At 43.7% G+C, this 15971-nt stretch overlaps 1 protein-coding gene across 1 annotated transcript in view; it reads right to left on the bottom strand.

Annotated features, from left to right (window-relative positions):
* CPXM2 (carboxypeptidase X, M14 family member 2) overlaps nucleotides 1-14807 on the bottom strand; it is a 65748-nt gene extending 50941 nt beyond the window's left edge. Inside the window, exon 1 of the mRNA XM_041461624.1 lies at nucleotides 14365-14807. Coding sequence (XP_041317558.1) covers nucleotides 14365-14677 — 313 coding nt within the window. The 5' untranslated portion in view covers nucleotides 14678-14807. The remainder of the gene's footprint in view (nucleotides 1-14364) is intronic.
* Nucleotides 14808-15971: the final 1164 nt, after the last annotated feature.

The raw sequence follows: 15971 nt of genomic DNA, 5'->3' as shown, positions 1-15971 counted from the left end.
TTGTGGCCAAGCCTTCAGACTCAAGAGGTTCATCGAAACTCCAGACATCACATTACTCCCTGAGCTGCCTCCTGCTGCCACCAGCCTGGCACAGGATGGATTTGTGATGTGGCACAAGGTACCCTCCAATTTGCACCCTTATCTGCAAAGATCTCCCCTCTCTCCACAGAGAAAGTATTTAATTTAATCACTCTGAAGAAAACATATTTTCTTTAGTGGCCAAAAGAATCCAGCCTGAAAAATATCATATCAGCTCTTAACTTTTTATTATGAGCTTTGACAAAGGTTGAATTCTGTGCTATTGATTTTAAAATGCCTCCTCTGATGTTTTTTTCTGAAGCACAGAGTGAAGAGTTTCTGTAATTCCAGCTAAAGCCACAAAATTGAGTACAGCCATCAAAAATGAGAACCATTCTTTTTTTTTCCAGAGCCAAACAAGCAGACTTAGCCAAAAAAATGGAGAACAAAACCGAGACAGACCACTTGCACAATGGCTGGGTACAGGACAAAAATTACCATTAAAAACACATCTTCATGCCAGAAATAGCTAAAAATACCAGGTCACTGAGGTGTACTGCAAGAGCAGAGATTCTACACTCAGAGCATTAATTGCAGCCATCAAAAATAAACATTAAAACTTGGAATACTATTAGCAAGTATAAAAGCAAGACAGAAATGACTCTGATCTTAAGATACAGCCCTGGCTCAATAAATGAGACATCTTAGAAGTGCTCAAGTTTAACCATATTAGCAATCCAATTTGAGTGCATTTTACCAAAAATAGGATAAATATATAAGAACTATGAGTACAAAACTGGCTTGTGGTGCAATGTTTCCCCTCTCCCTCCATGAGAGCTGTAGTAGGAATTTTATACAACAGTAAATATATCCAATATATCCATAGTTGGTATAGAACATTCACTGGGCAGAGTGACAGCATAGTCATGAAATTCCTTAAACATAAATAAACTGGAAAGTATCCATAACTCCTGGTCCTAGAAATACACATTTACTGAGCATTCCGGCTGTTTTTTGAGGATTCTGCAACACAGCCATGCTTTTGGGGGGAAAAAACCCCATGGATTTGAGGTGGCCCAAAGGAATTACACAAGTGGGAGCACACAGGAAAGGGGCTGTAAATGCTCCACCCTGAGAATCAGAACTGCTCACCTGGGGCTGAGACACACAAGAACAGCTTCAGAAATCCTCTGGAAACACCTAATTCTGCTGGAATAAATAATGGCACTACTCTAATATCACCCAGCTTTCACCTTCCCACCCTCCCCACACACATGGAGCAGGAAAAACCTGAGAAAGTGTAAAGTTCTCATTAGTAGCGACGAGCCATTAAATTTCATCCCCACTGCTACAGTCACCCCCACTCCCAAGTGCTAAATTTACACTTGAGAAGGACTGAAATCAGCAGCTTCCCAGTCAGTTCCACTTCATGTTATTCAAATTTTAATCCAGTTCAACTCCAGCACAGACAAAACTACATTTTTTTTACTTCTCAACAAGGCAGAAATGAGCTGAAAGTGACACTGAAACAGAGGCGTGAACTTCCTTCGATGGTGCAGCTCAAACAGGAGTAAATCATGGATGTGCATAGAATCACTTGGCTCCTCAGTTTTGGGTTTCCTAGGCTGTTTTCTACCCCTTGAGCTGTCTGACTTAGCTCCTGGTGCCAGCCAGGAAACTCCAGAGCCACACTGATGAAGTGGCACGAGCTGTGCCTTTAGGCAGCCGAGAGTTATCAGTCATTAGCTGAGGATTATCTTCCATATTTTTATTATTAAAGTTAAAAATACTCGAATTGCCAACAGAGTGCAAACTAGCAGCAGTCTATATCTGCAGTGAAACCAGGGTGAGGATCATCCTTCTGACCTGACCATCAGTCCTGCTGCCTTGGGAAAACCTCATCCTTTGGATGGATGAAATCCTTCCATGCTTTGGGTGTGAAACCTTCCCAACAACATGCTGCTGTGAAAGTTTGAACACACGGCTGCAAACGCAGCTCGGGAAAACCTCATCCTTTGGATGGATGAAATCCTTCCATGCTTTGGGTTTGAAATCTTCCCAACATGCTGCTGTACAAGTTTGAACACACAGCTGCAAACGCAGCTTCATGCACAAGCAACACCCCCAGAGATGGGCTGGGATTGCCAAGCCAAGCTTCACCCTTGGAATTGGCACTCCTTCTCCTGCAGCAGCCCTGGGAGCATCACGGGAGGCCCTGCTGCAGCCCCAGGGTCCCTCAGAGCTGTCTCCCTGCCCTGCCTCCCTGCCCAGCCCGCTGCCAGGCTGCACATCTGGGATAAATACTCGACCTATATAAGGAGCCTGTGACAGGAAATACCTCAAACCAATCCAGCTTGCTTTTAAAACCTTTTATAAAGTGTAAGGTCTGAGTTTTATGAAGACCTGGTGTGGCTGCTCTAGCAAGTTTAGACATTTATACACTTTTTTTTTTTCCTTCTAGCATCACATCTGTTGTTATTGTTTCATAGGAAATAATAAGACAAATTAATAAACCCAAACACTTCTCATAAGGCATGGAAGTTTTCATAGTGCCTGCAGCTGTTGCTCAGGCAGTGATTCCAGAGGAAAGTTGTGTGGCTACAATAAACCTGAACTCAAGCTTTGTACTCCTTCCCAACCCTTAAAAAGGAATCAGTGTGTAAGTTTTAGAGCAGAGAAAAAGAAAAGATAAGTTTGGTTGGGTTGTCTGCTTCTCATTTAATTACTGTTTTTTTATTTAACTGATTATTCATTTGATAGACTGCATGTTCTTTGAATCCTAAGAATTCTTTGAATTCTTGAGTATTTGATACACAGCTCTAAGACAGCACTAAAATGTCAGAAGTAACTTACACATTTGAATCCCAAACAGTGGAAAACAGCTTCAGTGGAGGGATAAAAAATTGGCCAGGTACACACAGAAAATAACCAGAGGTTCTTTGGATATATTCAGAAGTGCAGAAAAGCAAAAGATTTAGGAACTCATATAACAGAGCCTTCTTGTTTCCTTTAAATCCCACTATGTCCAAGCTGTTGCACCCTTGAGAAGCACCCTGAGAGCAGAGGAGTTAAGAGTTCAAAGTATCAAGATGCAACATTTCAAAAAATATCTAAATCTCTGAGATCTGAGAAAATCAAATCCAGGCCTGGGTTGAAGAGTGAGTACCCTATTTTATTAAAAAGAAAACCAAGAATATCAAAACAAACCAACAACCAAAACAACCATACACCAAACCAAGCCCCAGGAAAAAAAATATAAAAAAAAAAAAAGAGGAGTGGAATTGTAGGGGTGCATGAGAGGCTTCCCTAGGGAAGAGGAAATCTGTAATTGGCATTTGGGCTCACTCAGGGGACACAAACTCCAGGGCAGCACAGGAATCCCACTGGAGAACATGGGAAATCTAAGGACAGAGCCCAGCTTGCCAAGGGAATCAGTTCCTCCCCAAAGTAATTTTAGAGGAAGGCATGATTTGTAAGGAGCTCAGAAAGCTCCTGTGCAGCCAGGCCTTCCTTTCCCACATTTCAGCAGGTGTGATTCCCTGAGTTTTTGCTCATCTTCCCAAGGGTTTCAGCTCTCAGGTGACTTTTTAGCTTTCATGCGTCCATTGTGAAGATGACATTTGGACACACCAGAGTCTTTCTGTTCAATTTCCCCTTCTCTACCTGCCTTCAAACTAATAATGGAAAAGTCAGCTTATGGAAATAAATCGGTGAGTTTTAAAATGCCTCAAGCCCAAGCAAGCACCAGGAATCTGTGGATTTAAATGCTTGGTTATTACCTTTTAAATTCTGAACACTCAGCATTTTCTCAAGGCTATGAGTTTCCTGTCTGCAGGAAGAGAAATGCTAAAATTGAGCAAGACATTGCATTTGGGTATCTCTGGGAGGATTGCAGGGAAGGTTTGGAGCTTAAGCTGGGAAGCTGGTGTGAAGCTCCAGCTCCAAGCTACGGAGCAAAGGAGATAAAGAAGTTCAAGCAAGGTTCAGACAAATATCTCCAAGGGTGGGCACCTCTCCAGCCCAGATGTTCAGAGCTCCCTTCTCCCTAGTCCAGCTTCCTACAGTTCCCAAAATTCATTCTGTCCAAACATCCTTTCTGCTTTGTTTAACAATTCAGCTGTGGTCCAGCAAAGGCTCATAATCACAGGCTCCACATTTAGCACATTGGAGGCCTCACTGGCTCAAAGCAAAGTGTGTCAGGAGCTCCAAACGAACTGGAATATGAGTTATTAGTGAGTATAAAACTGACTGCATTCATCTCTGCCTGCTCCAGGCTGAAAGCCCAAAAATCAAAAAAAAGCCCAAAAACCCAAGCTGAAGGCAATGCATTTCCCAGCCTGTGGACCCAATGAGGAATGCTCAGGAGCGCATTCCGATAAAATCTAATTTTTATCAGTTGCCCAGTGAGGTTTGATATCCTTTCCCTGGAAAAAAGTGTCCACATTGTCACCAAGAGATTCATCTGCACTGCAAAACATCAAGGTGTTAATGTGAATAGTTCAGGTCATGATTTGGGACTTATTAACTCCAGTGCTGCCTTGGAGAGTCCAGCCTCCTTCCTGCCCACAGGAGCCAAAAGTATTTGTTAAGTACAGATATTCTGCACTTGAAAAGCCATGGAATAGGGGAAGCTTCAAGGCAAGCTTCCCTGAGCATAAAACTCCTCATCTTTCCACTTCCTAATTGGAAAGGAAAAAAATCTGATTCAGGATTAATGAGCAGAAATATGGAAAGAGTCGCAGAGGAAAAGTTCTGTGCTATTTTCTGTCCACTTTTTCAAAGCGTTCCGTGGCATTTTATCTGCACTAACTTCACACTAGCACTTTTTTACCATATTTTTAAAAGTTTCCCATTTTATTCCTCTTGCAAGACAGCAGGGGGTCTCCATGACTGATTGCCATTTTACTTGCATTCAAGCACCAAAAAAGCCAAGTACATACTTGGAGTATGGAACAAATCAGATGTGTCTGCAGGATTTTGGATTCCACATGCTACCAGCCTCAGACCCCTCAGCCCTCATTCCTGCAAGCTTGGAATTGATCCATTTTCCTCTCTGGGGCTCATCCTTTCATCCATCCCTTGGCTTCTGCAGTACCTGGACTCCCTCTGTCAGCATTTTCAAAGGTCTTTGGAAGAACGCTCAGAGATCACTCACATTTCTGATTCTGTGTATGATTCCCCAATCCTTTGTTCCACTACCAGATGGAATCGAGGTTTTTTGGGGTCCCTTTTTGTCATTTCCATGTATCTAATGAAAGGCAAAGGAACTGGTCTAGATCTGAGCCACTCATCTGGGGAGCCTGCAGGAGTTCTGGACTGCAGACATCTGCTGGGATCCAGAATTATCCAGAGGAGGCTGAGGAACAAAATAACCCCTAATAAATACTATATTTATATAACATAATATATATATTATATTATATCTCCTAATAAAATATGAGAGCTGTCAGACACCTTTTTCTTTGTTTTAGCTGGAGTGTTTGCTGGGTCTGGCTACTCCTCCCCTCATCCCTCTATTCCCCAGCAGCATGAGAGCTCTGGCCTCACCTGGGGAAGCCTCCTGCTCCAGGGATATGCACTGAAGGCATCCCCATCTTCTTGGGTCAGCCCCATCCTGTAACAAATCCAAATCCACTCAGATTTACCATGGGAAACTCCAGCCTCCTCAGCACCATCTATGCAGACAATGTACAGCCCAGAATTACTTCTGGCAGAGCTCTCATTGGAATTTTTGGTTGGAATTTAAAGGCAGTGCAGTCCACACACTCTGGGATAAAGCTGGGTCTGTCCTCTGGGATAGGGTACTGCCCATCCAGCCTGTGATGACAAACACAATTCTAGCTGGTTCTGAAATGCCTTCAGCAGCTCAGAATCCCAGAATCATTCAGGTTGGGAAAGACCTCCAAGATCATGAAGTCCAGCCTTTAACAATATTTTTCAGTACATGAGCAATTAAGGGGGGAAAGGAGAAAAATCATGTTTGTCAAGGGCTAAAGTTCTACTTTTAGGCTATCACATAGGAAAGGCTGTTTGTTTGAAATTGCAGCTTCTGTTACCAGTCAGTGAAGCATTTTTGGGAAGGTTGAGATTTGGTCCCTTGTTTTCAGACATCTTCTGTCGTGTACATGAGGGAAATTCATTACACCTTTGAAAATAATCTTAGGGAGGGAAAAAAAGAGTGTGTTTGAGCCAAATCTGGCCTAAGGGCTGGTTGTACCAGTGGTGTAGGGAGTGCTGACAGTCAGGTCTGAGATCAGCTCTTCCAAAATACTTTGAACTGTTCCCTTCCTTTGGCAGATGTTTTAGGAGCACCCTAAAATGTGAGGAGCCATAAACCTGTCACCATAAACTGCTGTATCTTTGAAGGGGAGACCATAAAAATACCCTGTTTTCTGGGAAAGAGGGACAAAGATGTGTTCCAGTTTGCTCCCACAGCAAGCAGCACCTTGTCCCAGCACGCCAGGATGGTTGATGGGCTTGGCATTTCCCCAAAATCCTGGATGTGCAGAAGGAAGGGGATGCTCGGCCTCGCTCTGTGCTCCCCCTTTCAAACACAAACCCCCTGAAATGGGAGGCTGCTTTGCTTTCTAAAGTTCAAAAGAGAAAACAGCTAAAAAGCAAATCTGGAGACATGGGGACTGCAGAAGACAAGCAGGGACATTTGGGCTTCACCCTCAGGATCTCTTCTAGGTCCCAGCCAGAAGGACTAATCCCATAGAGCCAAAATGAGGGGAAGCAACAAGAAAACCACTAAATTTGTGATACATGAGAGAATAAGGAAGAAATCATCTACAGGAAGCACTCAAGCTCCATAACCTAAGCAAGAAAATCAGATTTAGGAAGGTCTACCAGGTCATCCAGGTCTACCAGGTCATTCACTGTCTGGATGAGCTGCTGAGGTCCAAAAGAAGGAATCAGCATGAACAGAGGACTCTGGTGCTTTATCCAGCTGAGGCCCACTGTAGAACTTTCAAAATTCCCATATTTTTTAATTTTATAACTTTAGATATACACATAATTCTTTATTACCAACTTCATAGAAGATCTCAGTTGGACTTGGTCCTTGGGAATCACGTTGATTTTAGGGGAGCAGTTTTGCCAGGTACATACCTTAAATAATTCACCAGCAGCCCCAGGCTGATGTACACTCACACAAGAAGGCTGTCTGGCAATTCATTAAAAAAAGAAAACCACAAAATAAATCTGTAAGTAATTAACCCCCCTATAAAAAAACCTCAATTAATCACTTCCACTATCCACTATGAAAGTAATATTTTCTGTGTCAGTAGCTAGAAGCTACACTGTGTAGCAGCAAGTAAAGATATAACTGATCTGTGTTTAACTTATGGACACAGCTTTCACTGTGTTCCTTGCTTGGCATGTTGCATGAAGCAGCACTTTTGCAATTACAGCATCCTGCTAATGCTTGTGTGAAAGCAGGAGCAAAACTCTATTATTTTCTCTTATTTACAGATCTGTAGAGTTACAGGTAAGTAACCACAAAGAAACAGAAGATTAATCCCATGTCTGGGTACTTTCACTCCTGAATCAGCTCAGCTCCAGCCCCGAGTCACAGCTGCTGGAATTCACTGTGCTCCTCTGGAGCTTCCCAGCTTTTTTTCACTTTTCTGCAATGTCAAATCCCAGCAAGGCAGCCCCACAGAGCCTAGGCAGGGCAGGTTTGGGAGGCGTTTGTGTGTCAGAACAGGAAAAGATTCACTCTTCCTAAACCAGGAGTAAAATTAGTTTCTCCACTCCTGACAAAGCAGTATTATCTCACGTAATTATTTGAAATGAATTGTTATAAAATATACTTCACAGTGTATTGGGGTTGATTCCCATTTATAAGACAGCTCCTTTCCAGAATCAGAAAATCACTTTACAGCCTTTTTTTGTTTGCAAAAAATTATGTAAATCACTGAGCAAAGGAGGAATGAAGCCCTTGTCTTTCCTCATCTCCATTTAACCCGTAATAAATGGATGTTCCATAACACCAGGATGTTCCCCAGCAGAAGGGAAGCATTTTTTGTCCAAAAGAGGACTTTAGATATCTATCAGCAGACTCACCAGAACATCCTTTGTAATTTAATTAGAGCAGGGCTGGAGGGATTAACAGCTAAACCCCAGTGCCCTGAAGATGCCTCAAGTGACCCACACACTCACTGATGCCTCCACAGGCACTCTGACTGCCTGAGCCACCATCTGGCATCTCTTCATTATTCTTGTTCTTCTCACCTTTTTATTGTTGCCATTTTTAGCTATGGGTAGGAAAGAGGAACAGTTTTCCCTTTACACCTGTCAAGTTGATTTAGCACTGCCTGGCACGTGCATGAGGAATAAAAAGCCTTGCTCCTGCCTGATAGTGCTCCATCCCTTCCAGCACACAGCAGACATCCAGAATAGCCTGTTCTTGCTCACACTGGGATGTTAAAACCACAGGGGAATGGAATCATAAATTCTCCCTTTGCTGTGCCACAAGGAAATTATAAATGTGGCTGCATCAGAAGTAATGAATTAACATTGCAGTGTGTTTTACTAATGGTTTGATGTAGGTGTTTCTCAATGCTTGATTAGATATGCAAACACCCCACCAAACACCTTTTGAAGCTGAAATAGCCAGAAGAAAGCTCCTCTGGAGCAAGGCTTGACCCTGAAAAATGCAGGAATTTGTGGCTCAGGAATCCTCATCAGGAAAATAATCAAAGAGCAGCAGTGGTGGAGACCAATCTTTGGGCTGGCTAGTTTCCTCTGAACATCCTCATTTCATTTCCCAGGCACTGAATTTAAAAGTGCATTTTAGAAGTCAAGTAATTTTGACTACATCAGAGCTTCACTTGTTCCCATTTTTCTGGGGCACCCAGTGTTAAAGGCACACATTTATATTTCCAAAGACCAAATAATCCCACGAGACATCACCTCACCAGAGGCCTGACAAGAAGACCACATCTAGAGCATCCTTTCCAAAATAACAATAAAGTCACTGTGTGAATATGACACTTAAATCCCAACTCTGACCACCAGTCTTTAGGCAGTTTACTTTTTACACAGTGAATTGGGCAAGACTTAAAAATCTCAAGTCAGATATTGAAAAATCAGGAAATTACTTCTGCACCACAGCTTCTACTTCCACCACTTCATCGTTCTGACAGATTTGAAGCTCACGTAGCTGACAGAAACCTTCATTCCAAACGCAAAAGAAATAAGTGAAATTTGGTTGTGAGCCATGGGATTGACCTGTCTAGCCAGCTCACTGAACAGATAATAACATTAAACCCCAGGACTGAATTCAGCTAATGAGTGTCTCATAATTGCTGGCATTTCAAGAACAGCTCTAGGCTCACGTTGAGACTATTAAAATCTATTCAGTGAAATCATCCCCTTTTTAAAGACGTGTTTTTAAAGAGACATTTTTCTCACCTTAAACATGAGGTTGAATTCAGAGAAGGCTGCTGGAAGAATTATCTTTGAAAGTGGTTTCCTCTGGCATAATCAAATGTGTTTATTCCCATTTTTTTTCTTTCTCATGTTACATTATTCATTGAAGCCATGGGTAAGGAAAGATGCTAATCAAAAAGATTTGGCCAATTTTGAGGGTATTGCTCATTATTCATTCTTAGTCATCCCTTGCCCTCTTTTGTTGTGACATTCTTTAAAGGATGGGCTCGTAAATGGAATAGTGAACATTACATTATTCTGCATATTTTAGAAGTGCAGAGGAGAAAATAGAGGCTGGTAGATGAAAGAAAACTCATTAAAAGCCACATTGCTTGTCACATATGGCAATTAGGATGCAATACAGGTCATATTAAAATTCATGGGATACCCACCTAGGGCCAGGAAGTCCATTCTTAGAAGTTCCTATTATGAGCACTTTAAGCAAAAGCTTTAAAATTAAAATCTGTGTTCTAGGTCACGGGAGAGCTCCACTTTGGGCTGCTCAGAGAAGGAAGGCTGAAGAGTGGGGACACCAAAGGACTGGAAAAGAGCAGCACTGCTGGCTCCCCAGCACATGAGAAATTCTGTGCTGCTGGATCTTGGTGACCAGGTCTCAAGTGCTGTCAGCTGTCAGTTCAATGCCTTCCGTGTCACTCTGTCATTTCTTCTTTCTAGTGCCAGTAACACCCCAAACCTGTCATGTTTTTAACTTCACACACTCCTCAGATCTTCGCCCCCATTTCACACCAAAATATCTCCAGCTTTTCCTGAATAACATCCCTGTGATTCAGCTTTCCCTCCTCATTCACTCACTGATCTCTCTCCAAGCTTTCATCATCTTGCTAAACATCTCAATTAAAGTACTATTGGTCTATTTTTATAAATTCAGATTCTCTCTGCTGGATTATTTCCATGTTTGCCTGCACTGTCCATTTTATCCTCTCCTTGCCTTCCCTCACTGACTCCTCCTCACACACATGTCCCAGGAAAGACCTGGCCCATCCTGTGCACTACAGGAATTAAAAAGAAAAAAAAAACCAAACCCCTTAAGAATTGCATTATTGAACAGGTGGCAAGACTGCAGAAGAATAAACAAATATGGTGCAAGTAAACACTGATGCATCTGAGGAGTTTCATCAAGCCTGGGGAAAGCACCAAATGAGATGAGACAAAGGAAATCCTGATTTCAGCTAAACACAGGCAAATGTTGGGTTGTGCAGAGATCAAACACTGGGAGATCTGTGAAATACAGAACAAATGTGCTCTAAGCCCCACTCTGAGCACTGCCATACAAATAAACATCACTCCTTTATTTTCTAAATACATTCAGAATTGAGGTATGGCTCTACAAGAACTACAAGTTTAAGTTTTGTAGATCATATCAAAATAATTACAAACTTCACTGTGGCAGATTTGGGCTACACTGAGGAGGTTATTGGGCACCTCAGCCCTATAAATCTCTTGGTGATGAATTTTTGCCTGTAGACAGACCCCCAGACTCTGAAGGGATCTGCCCCACAGATGGTAGCTGAGGCACCATATAGCAAACTATTAAAAGCCTCATAAAAAAAAAAACAAAAACATTGATGTTAACAAGACTCTTTCCACTGATTTGAATGGGCTTTGGACAGAGGCCTGTACAAACAAGGCTGGAATTAGAAAATGGAAATCTGTTTATATACACAAAACCTGTCAATCCAACTGTTTGCCTTCCAAGGATGACCTAGTACCATTTAATTTATGAGGCATTTAAAGGGCAAAGAGGCAGATTGATACTTTCAACTTTTACCTGAATTGACTATTTGCAAATATTGATTCTAATATTTTAAACAAAAAAATTGCAAACCCACTGGCATCAATTGGATTTCTTTCTACATTAATATTTCACAGGCTGCAAATATCTGTATTCTGGCCACCTTCAGTAATTAGCTGAAATAAATGGAGTGTGTGTCATCTGTTTAGTGCCATGTCCTTGAGAGTGCTCCGTTTGATTCCCACTTTGATTCAAGGCTGGGGTTGATCAGGACCAGCTGCTCAGCCAAAGGGCTCATCACACATTCCCACTGCTCCTCCTTCCCCATCCCAGCTCCCAGCCAGGCTATTGTTTGTTACAACTAATTAATCCCACATGTCCTGGCTGCCAGTGTGCCTCACAAACCCTAAATTTCGGTATTTACTGCATGTCCAATAAATTAATTCCACCTCTGGAGAGATGCATAAACACAGTTGTGTACATGGAAGCAGGAGACACATTGTTACCCAGCCAGATTTATGGTCATTATTATTATTGATATCTGTGTGACAGCTGCTATTATGATTTATAGCTGGTCTCTTAACATCCAGGTGTGAGTAAATACAGGTATGTGTTAGTATTTCAACATTTCTGTGAGGGCCAGATTGTCAGATCTTCACTCCAAACTGATCCCTGGTGACATGGGGACATGGCACTAAGCATCAGAGTTACTGCCCTGGCAGGACCTTGCCCTTACCTGCCTCTGGGTGAGGAGAAAAGAGAAATTTTAAATATTATAGCCAGGACTTTTAACACTGCAGCTCAACCTGCCTGACTCTTCCTGCTGCAGCCCTCCTGTTTTCACTCCCATCTGCAACGAGTGGTGACCGCTCTCCTCACTGGGTGTTCACCTCAGGGATTACGATGCCTCTTGCAGCTAAAATTGTTCATCTGCTCCCAGGGAAATCCACTGAATTCTCCCAGATAAATAAGGCCAGTTTGCTGAGTTGATGTCAATCACCCATGTCCTGGATCGCGGAGAAGGAGTTTGGTGGAGGAGATCAGGTGCTTGTTGTACCTCTGGCTGTCTTTATAAAAGCTCAGAGACTTTGAAACATCTTATTGCTCATGGCTGGTGAAAGCCTGGAAGCTCAGCTGTGTCCAAAGAGCCCAAATTTGCTGCAGAAGGAGGGACTGAGCCATTCCCAGAGGGATTGAGCCATTCCCAGCTGCTTTTGGTGGTGCACCATGAGCCTCTGCCCCTGTGCCCAGTGCAGCAGGTGGGGAGTGAGGAAGATGCCAGTCTGTAAAGATAAATAAACTTTGCCTTCATGGATTGTATTCTCTTGCCTTCACTATCATGTTTGGAGCAAGTGTGAATCCCCCAAGTGCTGGGAAAATTGGGAAAAAGCCAACAGGGAAGGCGAAAGCAGAGATGAACCACAGAACATCCCACCACAGGATGGAAATCTCAATTGCCTCCACCACAATGAGGAATCAAAACCCCAATTATTTAATATCCAAGTGTTTCCCATGGTCATGAATTTATGGAATGGTTTGGGTTGGAAAGGATCTTAAAACATCATCCAGTCCATTCCACTATCCCAGGTTGCTCCAAGCCCTGTCCAGCCTGGCTTTGGGCACTTCCAGGGATCCAGGGGCAGCCACAGCTGCTCTGGGCACCCTGTGCCAGGGCCTGCCCACCCTCACAGGGAATAATTCCATCCCAATATCCCATCCAACCCTGCCCTCTGGCAGTGGGAACTGTTCCCCCTTGTCCTGTGAATCCACCTGATTCAGTCTGTGGAGGTGGAAGGCAGAGCCTTTTTCCTTAATTAAAAAAACCAAAGAAATTACACATTGGAACAAGAACATTCTCAGATCTCCTGTAGACTGCAATGACCACACTGAGATAATGAACTTGAGATCTTCCAGGCAGGGTCATCCCCTTGGGAAGCTGCTGAGGGGACCGGGACATGGATGTTTGGTGTCTCTGCTCCCCAGACAAGGTGCATCTGTCACCACCCTTGACTTCTGCCTGGAGTTACCCTGACAAGCCAAGTTGCCTGCCCCACAAACGGTTTTAGAAATGTCAGATGTTAGAAATTACACTTTCTTATCACTACTTATTAGTATAAAAGCCCATATTTTTGCTGCACAAATGCTAATTAATTTCTATTACTGCTAACATTAAATTTCAAATATTTTGTTTGCTACCTGCTGGATGTCACTGGACAAAGTTAAAGCCACTCTACAACCCCTGATCCCCTGTTTTGCTGTACTGATGGTTCTAAACCACAGATTTTGTGCCATATGCTCCAGTCATTAACCCGAAGTTTCCTCCTGAAGTAAAGGGAAGTTCAGCTGTAAAGGAGTGAGATTTGGCCCCAAATTTTACAACTCTAAACTTCATAGACCAAACTTACTCCTAAGTATCCCAAACCAGTCAGGGAACACAGGAAGGGATTGCTCTTTTGGGGTGGAGCAATCAGGTGTTAATGGGAACAAGTGGGTGGTAAAAGCTGATCAAGTTTCTGCAAACTTTAGAAAATGGAATTAAGGGTGGCTGTTTTATTATGAGGCGTTTTTGTTGCTGTTTAATTTCTTTACCTAACTGGTCGATAATTAAGTTGAGCTTGTTAGGGCTTAGTTTTTTCCAGGAAGATCTCTGTTTTCATATCTTCCTCTGGAGGGCTTAAAAGTGAAATCTCAGAGAAATACACAGGTTTAGAAGTGAAATTAATTCAGAAGCCTCTCTTAGATTAAAGTGACAAGGGATAAGGTGAGATGTCACTATGTATAATCACCTTTTACTATGAAATCTGTCTCTGTTTTTTTGCTTATAGAACAGCAGCTTTCACAGCAAGCCAGTTGCCAAGTGTAATTAAGAATAATTAAGAAAGAAAAGTCCAGAGACTAGCCAGAGTACAGCAGAGTTACTACATTCCGACTCTTTAACTCTTTCCCTTTCAAGTAGAGATTGTTTCAAAGTATGTAAAAGTTCTGCAGGTGTCTGTGGGATATTAAAACTTAATGTGCTGTCATCATCATCACCACAACTTCATTTATTGTAATTACTACCAAGACTGCCATTAACTGGATGTTCATTAATGCTAAAAGTCACAGTCAGCGTGAGATTCAACAGGCTCCAAACTCTGGAGGAGAAGGTGGAAAGTTACCTGGTGGCGTTTCAAGAATGGATTTTCCTTTTTTGTTGTTTTTCTTCTGTTTTAACTCCTTCCTGCTCGGTTTGAACCCTGGCTTCTCCTCTGTCTCAGCAGCACGGACAGGTCCTTCATCTCCGGGCTGCTCCGTGAAAGGAAAGAACTCTTCCCCAGGATATGGAAAGGAGTAATAATGATCCCTGTTGGTAATTTCCTGCAGGTAATAATCCTGATCGTCCATGGGGACAGCCCGGGACACATCCCCCAGCAGAGCCAGCCCGAAGGCGCAGAGAGCGAGGCAGAGTCCGGAGCGGCCACGGGCGATCATCCCGGGCTGCCTTCCGCAGGAGTCCTGGAACTTTATTGGGAGAGAGGGCAAAGGGAGTTTGGGCGGCTGGAACAGCGCGCCGGGAGCCGCGGGGGATGGAGCCCGAGCCGGGACGGGGCTGCGGGAGGGGGCAGAGCGGCACCGCCGGACACACGGACAGTCGGGCACTCGGACACACGGACACTCGGACAGTCGGGCACACGGGCACACGGACAGACGGGCACTCGGACAAACAGACACTCAGACACTCGGACACTCGGACACACGTATACTCGGTCACGCGGACACCCGGACACTCAGACACTCGGACAGTCGGGCACTCGGACAGACGGACAGTCGGGCACTCGGACAGACGGACACTCGGACAGTCGGGCACTCGGACAGTCGGACACTCGGGCAGACGGACACACTGACACACGCACACTCGGACACACGGACAGTCGGGCACTCGGACACGCGGACAGACGGACAGACGGACAGTCGGGCACTCGGACAGACGGGCACTCGGACAGTCGGACACGCGGACAGACGGACAGACGGACACTCCCCGTAGGCGCGCTGCCGCTGTCCCGCGCTGCCCGCAGCTCCCGGTGCCGCCGTGTCCCAGCCCGGCTCCCGCGGCAGTTCCCGCTCCGTGCCCGGGCTCCTCGCTCCTCCCGCGCGCAGCTCATCCAAGAGAGCGCTTATTCCAAGGAAAGGCAGCTTGGCAGGCAGCCCTCTCCTCCCAGCCCGTGGCCAAAGCGTTTCCCTCCCCCGGGAGAGGGGCTGGGCACGCAGAGCCCAGGGATCGCCCGCTGGCACTGCGCACAGGGGTGCGGGGGATGCGGGACAGTGGCACAAAGAACTCATCCCGCAGAAGTTATTCCCTTTTGTGGTGCTTTTCCCCCCTCCCCCGCTTTTAACTTTTACAAAGTGGGATCTGTCTCCAGTAAGCATCAATCTCAGCCCCCCTTCTTTATATCAGCTTATATCCATATGACAACAAAATTTCTATATAACTTATAGATCTAAACCTGTATTTTGGTTTATAGATACAAAATTATATTTTAGTTTATAGAGCTAAAACTATATTTTAGTTTATATACATATTTTTTAGTTTATATATATATTTTAATATATATATAATTATATATATAGTTCGTATAGTTTTTATATCTAGTTATATTTGTTTATACTAACTTATAGTTTATTGTTTAAATAATGTAGTTTATATAGTAGTTTATATAGTTTACATAAACATACATTGCAGTAGCTTATTTTATAGCAACTTGCAGCAAGTTATCTATAGCTAATA

This window comes from Pyrgilauda ruficollis, unplaced genomic scaffold (genome assembly GCF_017590135.1).
Source record: "Pyrgilauda ruficollis isolate IOZ18807 unplaced genomic scaffold, ASM1759013v1 scaffold15, whole genome shotgun sequence".
In the NCBI taxonomy this organism is placed as follows: Eukaryota; Metazoa; Chordata; class Aves; order Passeriformes; family Passeridae; genus Pyrgilauda; species Pyrgilauda ruficollis.
The sequence above is the reverse complement of the archived record's forward strand: the minus strand, read 5'-3'. Positions and strand labels throughout refer to the sequence as shown.